Source organism: Lepidochelys kempii, chromosome 10 (assembly GCF_965140265.1).
Source record: "Lepidochelys kempii isolate rLepKem1 chromosome 10, rLepKem1.hap2, whole genome shotgun sequence".
Taxonomy (NCBI): domain Eukaryota; kingdom Metazoa; phylum Chordata; order Testudines; family Cheloniidae; genus Lepidochelys; species Lepidochelys kempii.
Window position 1 is genome coordinate 13,624,268 of NC_133265.1, and position 14,537 is coordinate 13,638,804.

At 47.8% G+C, this 14,537-nt stretch overlaps 1 protein-coding gene across 1 annotated transcript in view; it reads left to right on the plus strand.

Moving 5' to 3' along the window:
* The window catches only part of ADAP1 (ArfGAP with dual PH domains 1), a 103,232-nt gene extending 96,535 nt beyond the window's left edge, over positions 1 to 6,697 (plus strand). The window contains exons 10-11 of the mRNA XM_073362062.1: positions 171 to 399; positions 1,339 to 6,697. Coding sequence (XP_073218163.1) covers positions 171 to 399; positions 1,339 to 1,367 — 258 coding nt within the window. The 3' untranslated portion in view covers positions 1,368 to 6,697. The remainder of the gene's footprint in view (positions 1 to 170; positions 400 to 1,338) is intronic.
* The last annotated feature ends 7,840 nt before the right edge of the window (positions 6,698 to 14,537 follow it).

Below are 14,537 nucleotides of genomic sequence, written 5' to 3' on the forward strand. Positions count from 1 at the left end.
TTGACCTTGGGAATTTGCTTCGTAGACCTCTCTCGCTGTTTTCTGTTGATGGGAGTGCTGGAGGCTGTGCAGGGAGAACGCTAACGTTAGTTTGCTGCATGATCCGTATTCCACATCACCTTGACAAGCAACTTTGAAAGGGCTCTGAATCATTTATTTATATCTTGTAGGATGCCTTCGCTAGAGGGGAAGTATTTATTGGGAGCAAGGAAAACAGCTACAAGGTCCTGGAAGGACTCCCACCATCCACCCAGGGAAATCACTGGCAGTATGGGATAACCATTGTGACCCCAGACAGAAAATTTCTCTTTGCTTGTGAGACAGAAAGTGATCAGCAAGAATGGATTACAGCTTTTCAGAAAGTCATAAGCAGGCCAATGCTGCCTCAGGAATATGCAGGTAAGTTACCCTGCCAGACTGAGACCCCTGGAGAATTAAGGCCTCCATTTATCCACCATACGTTAGAGAATGGGGAGACTGAAGGAGAGACAGAGCCTTTCACCTCTAAATCAAATCTAGTCTGTATGGGAAGTCCTTACCATCTGCTGTGTGTTCTGTAGCTTATGCAAAATGTGTCCATTTCCTAGTAGATAGTTGTCCACATCAATGGGACAATAGCAGTCCCTTAGGCCCATCCTTTGTCTTCTTGTCTTTAAGGATTGTAAACTCTTCAGGGCAGGGTCTTTCTCTCCCTATGTTTATGTGCAGTGGGGCACAATGGGGCCTTGATCACAGTTGGGGTCTTTATCTGCTACTGTAATAATAATGATCCCCATCACCACCACTATCAACAGTATCGGCAGGCTGAGGAAACCTACCCTCTCACTCCTGGAGGTGGTGCTGCCAGTCTAGAGTGGAGGCCCTTGGTAGGCACAGCATAGGGGAAGCTCTATTATGCTCTAACCTTTCTCTGTGCCAGCCTCTGGCACTATGAACATGGTATTCAGTTGAAGTTAAAAAAGAGTTTATAAGTAACCTTTCATGGGAATCCACTTAAGTGCACATAAACTTGATTTTTAACAGTTAAGTGCTGGCAGATCAGTGTAGACGAGGATGTGTCGTGTTCAGTATCTTGTGAACCGATTATCAGTAAACTCTTCTGGGATCAGGGTTTAGCCACAACTAGCTGACTCCATGGTGAACACCGTTTGTCCTTGTCTACGCGCTGTATCGGAGAACTTGACTCTTTGCAGTCGTGTTCTAAGACAACAACATTCACGCCGCTCGTTCAAAGCTGAACCCGGCCGGTGGATTGGATTACAGAGGGTTGCGTGATAACCCATGTTCTAACATCCATTGTATTGTCATTTTCGGTTGGTTTTTTTTTTTTCATTTCAGTGGAAGCCCATTTCAAGCATAAACCTTAGCTGGGACTGTCGGAGCAGACGCAAGGAATGAGATTATGTTTACAACACAAGATGGTTTTATTTGAAATGTTAAAAAAAAAGAAAAGAAAATTAGAAACCAGTCATTCACTTAATCCTGCTGGAAGCCAAGAAGTCAGCGGCAAACATCACATAGAAGCTGCTGGGCCATAGCAAAAACAAACCGTGCACTTCTCTAGGTAGGCGCTGCAGGGATCTTGTTTACAGCACTACCTAATGCTCGTCCATAGGCTACACGTCCATGTGCCACCATTTTGTGTATCTTACTCCATTAGGTAAAGAATTACCACAAACGCCTGAGCATGTTGTCAGCGTAGTAGACTCTGAATAATGTGCACCAGGATGCCCCTGGGTCTGTGCTAACTTGTAATAATAACACAACCCAGTCCAGAGTGGTCCAGAATGCTTGTGAAACAAATTTGGTTGTATTCCTTAAGTAGCATTTCACAGGGTATTGATGATTGACTTGAAAACATCAGTGGCACCTCCCAAAGGTATGGTGTGCTTGATAGTCTGCAAACATGGTCAATGGCTAGAAATAACTGATGCAAAACATCCCATGGAATATGGAAATGAGCAACTTAGCTCTTGATGAGAAGAGAAGAAAAAGCGCTTCCTATTATATCTCTCATATATAGACCTCTTCAAAAACCAGTTATACTAATGACAACTGGGTTTTGGCTACCTGCCTTTTATCTTCTGTAATGATTCAATAGTTTAGATCAGGAATGGTTCTAATTTGGTCCTCGTTTTTCAGATCTGAACTTTCCCAACATTCTGGAGAGTCTGGACCTGGTATTGTCACAGGGGTAAATTTGTGAAGTTCTGATCCGACACTGAAGTCTCTCAAAGTTCACATCTCTGGCCTTGCTCTCAGTCTCTAGTTTAGACACATTAGTCTTTGGGATACCTTTGGGATACCTGGCGGGGCCAGGGTATTTGAATTCAACAGGGTTTTCCCTGATGAACTCACTGTCCCAACTCTCTTTTTACAAAGCATTTTCTCATCTCCCAAGAGATCATGAAGTCCTAACAGAATATAGAGCACAATCTTAAAACACAGAGTAAAAAACCCCATTGTCTTTAAGTGAAGGAAATGATAAATTATAACCAGAAAGGAGAGTTTGAAATTAGCGGTGACGCATCAGAAAGGAGTATAATATGCTCTGTGGTATGGATGGTGCAAATGCTTTAAAAAGCAAGTAACATAAATACTGCTTTTTAGGTGCTTAAATTAAGGTTCCCAATCGTAAATTGCCTCTGTGTTATTCCATACAGACAGTGTATTCTGGATAGGGTCTCAGATGCTTCCTTTTTTATTCTGTTTGGTGGTTAAGTGACTAACTGTTTTGCTTTTGTTCAAAGTGTGATGATGAGGAAATGATTTGCTAAGACATTTTATTGATGCCAAAGGCTTAGGGGAGCATTCTCCTCACACCATAGTGTGGCTCACTGTTGGATTAAGTATCACTCCCAGCAAAGAGCTTTCACTGACATCCAGGATTCTGGTGTCAGAGATATGCAGCGTACCTTGGAGAAATGAACATAGCCCACACTTTGAACAGAATCCATTAAAGACTTGATCCTGCATCTCTTGCACAATGGAAGTGCTTTTGGGTTCCAATCGGGGGGTAAGGAATGCAGGATTGGGGGTATATTTCGGGCATGATTTAAAGTATGACTCGGTGCAGATGCGCATGCCAATTGCACAGATCACTCCTTCGAACAATTCCTTCTGTGTTGCCAGTGCCTGTCCATGACCTTAACATGCTATCTTGGCATTTCTTTAGATGTGGAGAGGCTGAGCTGAATGAGGTACTAGCCAAAACAAAGGGCTCTATTCATAGCAGGTCCAGCTAGTTGTCTTTACAGTGCATTGCAGAAGCACACCATGACTTGAAGAATATTGCATGTGTACTTCCTCGGAAGCTCAGACAAAATGGCATTTTGAAATAGTTCGGCTTCCGTGGTCTTGTGATGTGTAAATGTTGCTAATGACTCATTCTCAAGCTATCATAAAGGTGAATTTATAAATAAATTGATGTAATGTAAGTGACCGTCACACCTTGTAAGTAATGCTAACTTTATGTAGGCTAGTTTCAAATGGGATTTTAAAAAGAAATCCGTGGGGTTGGCCTCTTTAGCTGCTTATCAAAGTGCACATCCAGGAAGTGTCCGTGACTGACAAAAAAATGTCAGCTCAGAGAAATCCCACAATGACCGTGGCGTGTGTCCGCAGGAACAATGTAGGCCTAAACAGTGAAGTGTGAGAATTCAGCATTTGGAGTCAGATGATAAGCACACACAAAAAGTTACTGTCCTTCAGCTGGGCACATGCAACCCTGGTCCTGTTTGCAGGGCATCATGGGTCTAATTATAGTTCAGAGCTTTCCAGTTTACTCCCAAGAGAAAACATTGCACAAAAGCAGGGGGGATTGAGCAATACCCTCCTAGTGCATCTGCATGTTGCTATTTCCATGCTGGGATGGGACGCAATAGTGAGATGAGCTTTGAAATACATACTTCCCGTCCAGGACCATACATCTCCTCATGACCACGTTCCATGGCCTCAGACCTGTCAGTGTATGTTGGGTTTTTATATCTTCTCAGGTCACACTTGAGCAATGATCCCCGTTATTTATTCAGCCCAGTTCAGAGGCCCAGCATGAAAGTTATGCACTACTTATGTCCAACCTTGAGGACTTAAGCAATGCATAGGGCTTCTGTGGGCCCTCTGCACAAGGGTAGATTTCATTGTAAGTGCACTGAGAGCTTTGCTAAGTCATAGTAGAAGGAAGCATGGAGCCTGAGCGGGAAAGGAACAGACAAAGAGTACATCTACTCTGCAAAAACCGGCAGACCTGCGGCAGTCAGTTTCAGAACCCAGAGAGCTGACTTGGGCTCCTACTACAGGGCTAAAAATAACAGCGTAGATGCACAGGGCTCTGAGACCAATATCCCCTTGCTGGGTTTCAGAGTCTGGTGCTCCAGACCGAGCCTGGACATCTAAACTGCTATTTTTAGCCCCGTAGTGTCAGCCACGAAAGCCTAAGTCAGTTGACCTGGGCTCTGAGACTGGCTACTGCAGGCCTTTTTTGTACAGTGTAACCCACCCAGACAGTCTAGTGGGGAAAGACAATTAAGAAGGGGGACAGAGAAAAATTTCACTGAAAAGGTAGATCCAGAAACGAGCAAGGCCACCCAGCCAATCTTTTGCGGGTGCTCTTCTATCTTTGCCAAAATAAACACTTCATAAACATGAATCATATACCAGTGAATTTCTCTCTCTGCCTTGAACAGCATCCAGCACAGCAACAAATCAGAGGAGGAGGTGGTGAGCCCTCCCCCAAGGATTTAGCCCTCTGATGGGTACAAAATGACACCATTTGACTGGTTTAGATTTGATATTCAGAGTTGGCTGACGTTTGTGGGCCTCCCAGAGGCTGTGAGGAGGGTGTGTTGAAAGGCAAGGAGATGGGGGGACCTGGATGCGGGAGGGGGTTCCAGGGGGCAGTGTGGAAAAATTTAGTGAGAGAGAGACAAAGCAGGTAGCAAGGCAGGATGAATGGGTGGTGTAATGTAAGGGTGGGGAGCCTGTGGAGAATGCAGATCCCACCCCCACAATGCTAGACCGTGAGCTGAGGAGCCTCGCTGCCCAGAACACACTGGGGTAGCACACTTAGACATCTGTGGAGACTTCACCTACGGGGGGAGGGTGACGCCCATGGCCTGGAGCAGGAATCCACCTGTGTACATGGTGCTGGAATTGGGCCTGTTGTTCTCCAGGGCTGCAGTCCAGTCCATTATATGTCAAATTAAGTGGGGCCTCCTGGTAAACGGGCCTTGGCTCAGCAAAAATGTAGACAGTCCTGCCCTAGAAAGTCAACAGATTCTCTCGAGCTATCTCATATTCATTTCTTTCTAGCTCATCTCACTTACGTGGTGCCCCTACCTGTGGCATTTGAGCTGGACCATGGGGAGCATTATTGAGCCTCATTCACTGTAGAATGAGCTCATTCAGCTCATTCAGCTGTAGACCATCTGGCCAGTGGCAGGGTTAAAAATAGGAGGCCTAGCTCTCAGTTACACCAAGGCCGTTTTATACTGCTCTGTGGAGCTACCTTAAAAGGCCTCCCTGAAAACACGACAGGGCCTCCGTGGCTCGTATAGACCTCGGCACCAGTCCACCTTCCCCAGCATAAAGAGTGTGGCAGGGCTGTGGCAAGAGAACGGTACACTATCGCTATTCTCTGCTTACCTGGGCCAGAGGGGCCCATGAAAAGTAGAGTGCAAGCCTTGAGGCTGCTCTAACTTGCACCCAGGGCTGGCTCCAGACCACAAAGGTGGCATGAAGCTAAGTTCCCCTCCACCAAGCACAAGAACAAAGTAATGGAGCATGGGGATATGTAGGAGACAGCCACCAGCTTCCTCCTGAGGCTGCCATGATGGTGAAACCAAGTCAGTCCCAGTGATTTTTTTTTTAAACTGGATAGAGTGACTCTGTCCTTAACCCTGACCACACTTTCCTTACATATTTTGTGAGGATGGAGGGAGAGGGGTCTTTTTAATGACATCCTAAGCTTGTGCCAAGAGCCCTGCATGAATGAATTGTCACAAGAATCAAAGTTTTTTGGTAAACAAATATTGCACTCCACGAAGGGTCACCATGACAGATTTACTTGCCGTAAGTATTCATTATCAGTCTGGTCCAGAGAAGACTCCCCTCCCTCCTGGGGATGGGCGGGGGGTCTTAGTTCAGTTATTTTGTGTCACTCAGTTGTGAAAAGAGCTGAATTGGTTTAGTGGGGGTGGCGGGGGAGGGGATGGAATCCAGCTTGAGGCATGAGATTTGATCTTTCCAGTTCTTTTATACTGATAGGTCCAGCACAAACAGTTTGACCCATTGTATCCTATACATTCCTTCACAGCTCCTTGGCCGACATCAGGTTTGCCCGTGCTACAAACTGGCTGTTGCACTTTTTTAACTATAATTCTCTTTATTTTATTTGTCAAAAGCTGCTTAAAGTGACATTTCAACAGAGTTGCAGAAAATGGTGATTAAAGGAAGTCTTGGAATGTCCGGGTGGATATAATGGGTATTAGTACTGTACATAACATGTTTTGAATTTTTACCTGAACTGATGAAACATGTCCACTTAAATAATGGAACAATACATTTGAGTATCAAATGCATTTCTTAAGTTAGTGTTTGTAAACTGAAATCCATCATGTCAGTTGTACACATTTGTTATGTCACTGGTAATAAAACGGTGGTACTAAATGGCATTCAAACCAATAAATTATTATGTCAAATCAATGGAACATGTGTCCTGTTAAGTCTGTGACACAGGTGAGATGAAAGAAAATATGACCTGTACATATCTATTAGGTCGGTCTTAATGTACAGCATCCAGTTAGAGGACAACTGTATTTCTCACAGAGGATAGTAATGAGCCTTTCAGAGTAACAGCCGTGTTAGTCTGTCTTTGCAAAAAGAAAAGGAGGACTTGTGGCACCATAGAGACTAACCAATTTATTTGAGCATGAGCTTTCGTGAGCTACAGCTCACTTCATCGGATGCATACCGTGGATGTTACCGTTAATGTCTTCTGCAGTTTCCACGGTATGCATCCGATGAAGTGAGCTGTAGCTCACGAAAGCTCATGCTCAAATAAATTGGTTGGTCTCTAAGGTGCCTCAAGTCCTCCTTTTCTTTTAGTAATGAGCCTGTTATTCTTATCAATGATGTGTAGTTGTGTAGGAGCCTTTGTCACGGCCCGGAACCCCACCGGGCTAGGCACTGGACCGTACTTACTGTCACGTGCAGGAGGAGCCACTGCGGCTGTGACAGTGTTGGCATTTTACAAGCTAATGAGAGTTGGGCCTGGTTAATACTTAGATGGGAGCAAATGTAAAGGACTGCCGCAAGTGGTGGTGAAGATTCAGGGAACGGGCTCTTCCTCCCACTGAGCCTCGACTGAACTGTGGCCATGGGTGGTGGAATGAGGCTCCAGGCTGCCTTTTTCATGAGCGCTGCTGCCTTTAGCAAACGTGGTCGGTCCAGAGCCCAGGCCCCCCCTTTCCGCCTGAGTTACACTTAAAAGAACTCTTTGGCCAGTATAAGCCGTCTCTCTGCGAGGAGGATTTACATGTCTAGCCATGCCAGGAGCCCTTCGTAAAGCAGAGTCTTCAAAAGCGTGGGGCTGGTAAAATTCCAGTTTGGGTAATTAGTGCGTGGAGTGCTGCAGCTCAGCAGTGTTAAACTCCTATTGCCCAGAAGTGGTTGCGTTTCAGTAAACTGATTCCTGTCTGTGCATATGACCATACTTATAACGTGACAGTGCTGAGGGATAAAAGGCGTGCCGTGCCGTGCCGTGCCGTGCCGTGCCATGAATTGTCTCCAAAACGCAGTATTTGAACCCCCACCTATCTCAGCAAAAGCAAGCACTCGCAGAAACCATGAGAGGGTCAGGTCTGCCAAGCCAAATGCAAGGCTCATGGCTGGCTAAGGACATGCATGCATATTCGGTGCATGAGCTTTGTTGCATAAATGCTTGAGACTAGCCTTTTTGGCACATCAGGCAAAAGTGGGTAAAAATACTAATGCATGATTCCACAGCACCATGTTGCCCCCTCCCCTGAGTGTCGTTTAGGAAGGCCTGACTTCCACCAAGTAAAACCACGCTAGTCAAAGCTGGGGGGCTAGCACCCTCCTCACCTGGCCCCCAGTATGCCCTTTTCAGTGCCATTTCCCCCACAATAATGGAAGGCAGCCTATTCCCCATAACTGAATAGCTTGCTTTGCTAATTTGCAGTTTGTCAAGTGGCGGGAGGGGGCAGGGGGAGGTTGGGGGGTGATTAATACAATTGACTCAACCACCATGACTTGCTTTTCAGTAGAAAGTTTTCCTTCCTTTCTGAAAGCCGGTTCTGGGGAAGATGCCAGGAAAGGTCATTCACGACCCTGAAGCAGTGGCATTAGAATGCCTCGTTCCCTCAACCCCAGCGTGTAATGGACGCCTGCGAAGTGGTACATGTATTCGTGTACATGTGGCACATGTATTAGAAGCTGGCACTAGTATTCGTGCGAGAGGCAAAGCTTTACATAAAGAGAAATGTAATGGCAGCTACTCCTATTGGTCCAACAGGAGCAAATGCCCCCTGGGGGAAGGAACATCGGCTTCTTCTGGATCTCAGGCAGCATGGGGTAGTGCGTCAGTGCTTAGCTTTAAGTGATGCTAATTAGTTCTTTGCTGTGAAACACTCAGATACTTCAGAGGCAAGCCTCCCAGCATTAATTTTGGCTTCTGCCTCCCCACCACCGCAACCTCATGGAGTTTCACTGGTTCCTTTTTTCACTGTAACCTTTATACAGTATTCAGAGTAGCAACCGGGTTAGTCTGTATTCACAAAAAGAAAAGGAGGACGTGTGGCACCTTAGAGACTAACCAATTTATTTGAGCATAAGCTTTCGTGAGCTACAGCTCACTTCATCGGATGCTGTAGCTCACAAAAGCTTATGCTCAAATAAATTGGTTAGTCTCTGAGGTGCCACACGTCTTCCTGTTCTTTATACAGTAATAAGCCCTGGCTTCACAAGAATGCTGATCGCTTCCTGCTCCAAAACACACAGGTGTGAGAAACTGGGCATTCCTCCGCCCTCAGTGATTCTTTCAGAGGACAGGGGTCAGTAGGTCAGTCACAGCATTGCCACAGTTGGTTTTGTAGGGTGTGCAAGTCACTGCCATTTTGCTTTTCACCTGCTGAAGAACAAACACGCCAAGCCAGCTGAGGTTGAGGTGGGGGGCGTGGGGAGGACTGGACAGGAGCCAGCTCAGTGCTCATCATTGTACTAAACATGGCAGACGAGGTTAGTGGGAAACGATGACTGACCGGCTTAAACATGAAGCCCTAGAGAAATGAGCACCAGGCCACCACAGCCAATGGTCACAGAGCTTGAGCCGCAGCTGCGCCTCGTCTAGACGCTGGGTGGGCCTCATTTTTTGTTACCATTGTGCAACTTAAACCATGGTGCAGGTGGAGACACAAAGGCTCAGGCGCGGCTAACTGGAGGGGCTGGCCCATGGCAGAGGTCGCCAACCCCAGTGCTGAGGTCACGTGACCCAGGAGCTATTCTGAGTTTGAAGCGGCTCCTCCAATGTGGGTCACGCTCAGTCAGTCCTGCCCCCACCCGAACCATTTCCTGTAGCAGCCCCAACGAAACCCAGAGTCCAACTGTACCAGGTGGTTACAGTATAAAGCAGCAGGACAGATTTTTGGGAGGATTGGTGTCCTGTCGGGCTCCTTTCCAAGCCCACAGATAGGCACCAGCATGACACTCATTTCCTGAAGGGCAATGAGGCCTATTTGGCCATGTGCTACTGATGCTAGAGGGAGCTGCTCCTACAAAACCAAAGCTCAGCCAGCTCTGCCCTCACCTGAGCCCAGCGTAGAGCAGCCCTGCCCATCAGTACCGAGAAATACTGTGGGAGCAGCCCACACACGGGAGCCTTCACCAAGGCAGAAGTGCAGTGCTGCTGTGCATGGGTTATGGGCCCATTACACGGCCGACAGCCTCGCCTGGCTGGGGCAGCGCGAATGGTCAGCTCAACTTCAAGCCAGCACTTTGCCCCCCCCAGTAGGGTTGCGAGCCTTGCCCCGGCCCCGAGGTCCTGTCCCTGCCCCACCCCTTTGCCGAGGCTCCGCTCACGCCATCCCCCTGTTGCGTGCTCTCCACCATCCTCACTGGGCTGGGGCAGGGTTTGGGGTGTGGGAGAGGGTGAGGGCTCTGGCCGGGAGGCGGGGCGGGACCGGGGGGGTGGGGGTGGGGCAGAATGTGTTCAGGGTGCATGAGAGGACTCCAGGTTGAGGTATGGGCACTGGACTAGGGATGCGGGCTCTGGTGTGGGGCTGGGGCTGAGGGGTTGGGGTGCGGGCGAGAGCTCAGGGCTGGAGCAGGGGGTTGGGTGTGAGGTGCAGGCTCCGGGAGGGAGTTTGGGTGCAGAAGGGGTTCTGAGCGGGGGGGGGGGGGGGGGGGCTGAGAGGTTCAGAGTACAGAAGGGGGCTCAGGGCAGGTGGTTGGGGCATGGGTGAAGGGTGTGGGCTCCAGGCAGCACTTACTTCAGGCGGTTCCCGGAAGCAGCTGGCATGTCCCTCTAGCTCAGGGGTCCCAGGGAGCTCTGCACACTGCCCCAGTCTGCAGGTGCCATCTCCGCAGTTCCCATTGGCCGCGGTTCCCTACCAATGGGAGCTGTGGAGCCGGAGCTCAGGGTAGTAGCAGCACGTAAAACCTTCCTGGCCACCCCTGCGCTTAGTCGCCAGAGGAACATCGGCTGCTTCTGGGAGCCACGCAGAGCCGGCCCCTACGGCCACCTGGACTTTGATCAGCTGTGCTGACTGGAGCCGCCAGGGTCCCTTTTCAACTGGGCCTTCTGGTGGAAAAACCTCCAAGTGCTGCAAGATTACGTGATCCCATGGTAGCCTGAATAATAAGCAAAGCTGGGTGACAAGCAGTGAGGCTGCAGCAGAAGCTGCCAGCAGCCTCTTGGCATTTCCCAGCATGGCACGTTTCACAAGCCCCTCTCTGCAGAGACACATTTCCTAATTTCTTTGGGGGGGGGGGGAGCAACAAATAGCATGGGTGTCTCTGCTGGAAGGCAGCTCAGCTTGAATCCCAGCCAGGCTCCTCTGATGGAATTTGGATAATCCTCAGGTACTTGCTCCTTCCGGGTTCACATGCTCTGCCCTGCCTGCGGTTCGGTAGCATCCCGACCTCGCCACTAGCCTACTTCCCATTCGTTATTCTTTGTATTACAATTCAGTGAGTTGTTATTGGCGTAATGAGCTATGCACCAAAGTGTAGCGAGAAGAGCCGGACTCTTTGGGAAGCCGTCAGCAGCAGGTGTCGCTTCCCGAGGACAGCTTACTACATGTAGCTGTTGAGCCCCTGTGTCTAGTCTTTCCCAATTGAGCGGCAGATTGCTACATCACCTGATGGCTTGTCTGCCCTCTCTTGCCTTTAGCAGAGGGTCAGGCACGGTTTGTCATCATATTGGGACAAGAAATCTATTATGAGCCCTGATCATTTGAGACACTCTCTGTTCTCCTACTTCCTGGTATGCGACTGGGCTCTCAACCGCTCCTCTGACACTTCAGCAGCATGGTCGCTCTTCCCTGCACTCAGACAGTGCTTTGTCCCACCCCATGGCAGGAGCATGGGCAGGCCCCAGTGCAGATCAGGACACCACGCTGTCTAGTTAGCACTTCGGGGGCAGTGGCTGCCTCTCAGTCTGTGTGTGGATAGCAGCTAGCAAAGGGCAGGAGGGGAAACCGAGGTACGAAGAGGTGAAAGGAGGCACCCATGATCCCACAGCAGGTCAACGACAGAGGCTGAAATAGAGCCATGTTGTCTGCCCTGTGGCAATGGCCACTAGAGAACTCTGCCCCCAGCCCATTAGTAAACCCATTTTATTACTGGGTTTAATCTCTCTCTCTACATATCAATCCTTAAATGCTTAGTGCCCACAGCACAGTATTATTAATTTCTAAGGTGTCCAGCACCACAGTGTCTAGGCATACTTTATGCAGTGCCAGAGTAAACACGGATTGCATTCTTCCCCGGCACTCAAATATTATGGCACCAAACTAGCTAACCTAGCAGTCCCATGCAGGTGGATGCAGCAGGCTAAAATCCAGGAGAGTCTAAAGACCACTTAAGGGAAAGCCCCTATAAAGAGAGGAGTTTTACACTGTGCACTAACAGACACATTTCTAGGGGCACCAGCACCTGAGGACACTTGCCCCTCTTCAACCTTAGGAGATGGTGCTCCAGCCAAGCATAGGTGCCATGATGTGCATTGGGGTAGAGATGTGCTCAGACATCTGGGCCCTAGGGATGAGTATGAAATCAATGGGAGTTAGGCACCTAAATACCATTGAGGATCAGGGCCAGCACCTGAAATTCCTTGCAGCGGTGAATAGGCAACCAGTGCAAATTATGTAGAAGAGGTTAGATATTCTCTCTGTTTTGACCTACTTAAAAAGCACACTTAGCCAGTACCAGATACCTCAAAGGACAGGTTAGGAAACCCCACCGTAGGCAGTTATAGGATAATCTACTTGTGGGGCCAGTTTCTCCCTAAGCCCTGGTGCATTGTGTTTGAGAAAGCATATTAATGTGGAACATCTTGTTCTTATGTCCCTTAGTCTGATCAGAGAAAGTGGTCCTTACCCTTTTTAAAAATGTGAAGTCCAAGCCTTCAGTATCAGCACCACCTACTGGTGAAATTCACTGGGAATAGCAACAGCAGCTCTTGGGTATCATGCAGTTCCCTCACCATCTTCAAAGCCGTGCTTAAAGCTGGTTGGCTGTAGGCGTCTCACCCACACGCAGTTAAAAAAATTCCCAACTGCTAAATGTCAGCAAGAAGTGGGAGTATAATTGTGAATTTTAATCAGGATCAGCCCCCTGCTCGAGGTGCTGGATTGCTGGAGTACAAAGCGCACAAGATTCCCTGAGACTGTGACATTCCAGAATGTGCCCTACCAAGCACCCAGGGGTGGGGAATAGCATGACAGCTTTGCAGAGCAGACTGTACAGTGTACAGTTCACACTTTGCTACTTTTTTTTCATAGCTCAAACATATTTGTAGATTGTGAACCCCACCACCACTCCAGGGACACAAAGACAGCGTAGCCAGCTTCCTGAAGATTCCCTAGCGTAGGGTGGAGAACACTCGGTAGGGTGTAGAACCAGTGCAATACTTGGCACCCTCCTCCCCCACCGAGCACCTGGTATAGGGGGTGGGGCTAGCTAGCCCCAGCTGTGAGAACAAGACATAGGGGACAGGGCCAATTCTGGAGCATTCTTAAGGCTGCTCTGGAATACACTCCCCAAGACTGTTCCAGGATCCGGATTATGCAAAAGTGACATAAAGCCACCTTTACCCACCTACATCCTGTGCTGAGAACAGCTCGGCCCAATGACTTTGTTCTGAGCACTGGAGCCAAACACAGCAAATCCATACTAATGAAACGTTAGGGTTTCATAGCTAAAAATGAAAAGGAGTCAGGAAATGCACCAGTTAAAGCCCCAGGAACAAAACCGATTCTGTCACATTTCACAGCTGCCTGTTAGGTCTTTACAACATGGACAGTAAAATATATTAAGCTCACATTGCAATAAAAAAGCCCACCTGGATAGATCATTTGTAGACCGAAGTAATGATGCCGAGGGAACATCACTACAGGAACTTTTGTATTTCCTGACTTGTGCAATTTTAACAGCTTCAACCATAAAGCCACACTACCACGGTGTTTTGTCCCAATTACCTAGATTTTTTTAAACAGTACGTATATAAAGAAATAGAGCCTTTGCTGACACATTAGCATCTCCAGCGTTACCAGTAGGTTTCAGAAGATGGCATGTGGTTTTGAGGTGGACTTCTCATTTATGCTACTGCTGTTGTTTGGCTGGAGATTGTTTTCTCTGTTATTGTCTGTGCTATGGGGGGGGGAGGGGTGGAGTGTGTTTTTACCAGACGTTAAACACCACGTTAAAACCTTAGTGTAGACAAGGCAAGTTGTGTTTTTAACCACCTAGATTTACCTCAATCTACTAACATGCTAAAATTGCAACTTGCCTTCACTAGGATTTTAACTTGTTAAGAATACACATTTTTTCCCGAGTGTAGACATGGCCGAAGAGTTTACCCATTCTGATAGCTGAATCACTGCGAGAGTGAATGATATCTTTTAATGAAAGCATACAATTTGCGAAATATTGCAGAATGCATCAAAAAGCCTTTACACCAATTACACATCTGTGATTTTTTTGGGCATGGGAGGGGGAAGGAGATAAAGGCTTCTTAATTGAAAATGAAGACTCTATTTCCCAAACAGATAAACCCCGTTTAAAAACACTTCAGTTCTTTTCTTGCCACAGAAAGTCAGCTTTGTAGACGATGCTTGTGGGGAGATTTTAATCAAGTAATGGACCTGCAGCTTCACAGCATTAGAGAGCCAATGTCATTCAAACCTCCACTAGGAGACCCCATCACTGCTATTTTTGGTGACTTGGCACCATTCAGAAATGTTGTAGCCGGAGTACCCTGTAAGAAAAGGTTATTTCTCCCCTATGCCTAGCATAACATG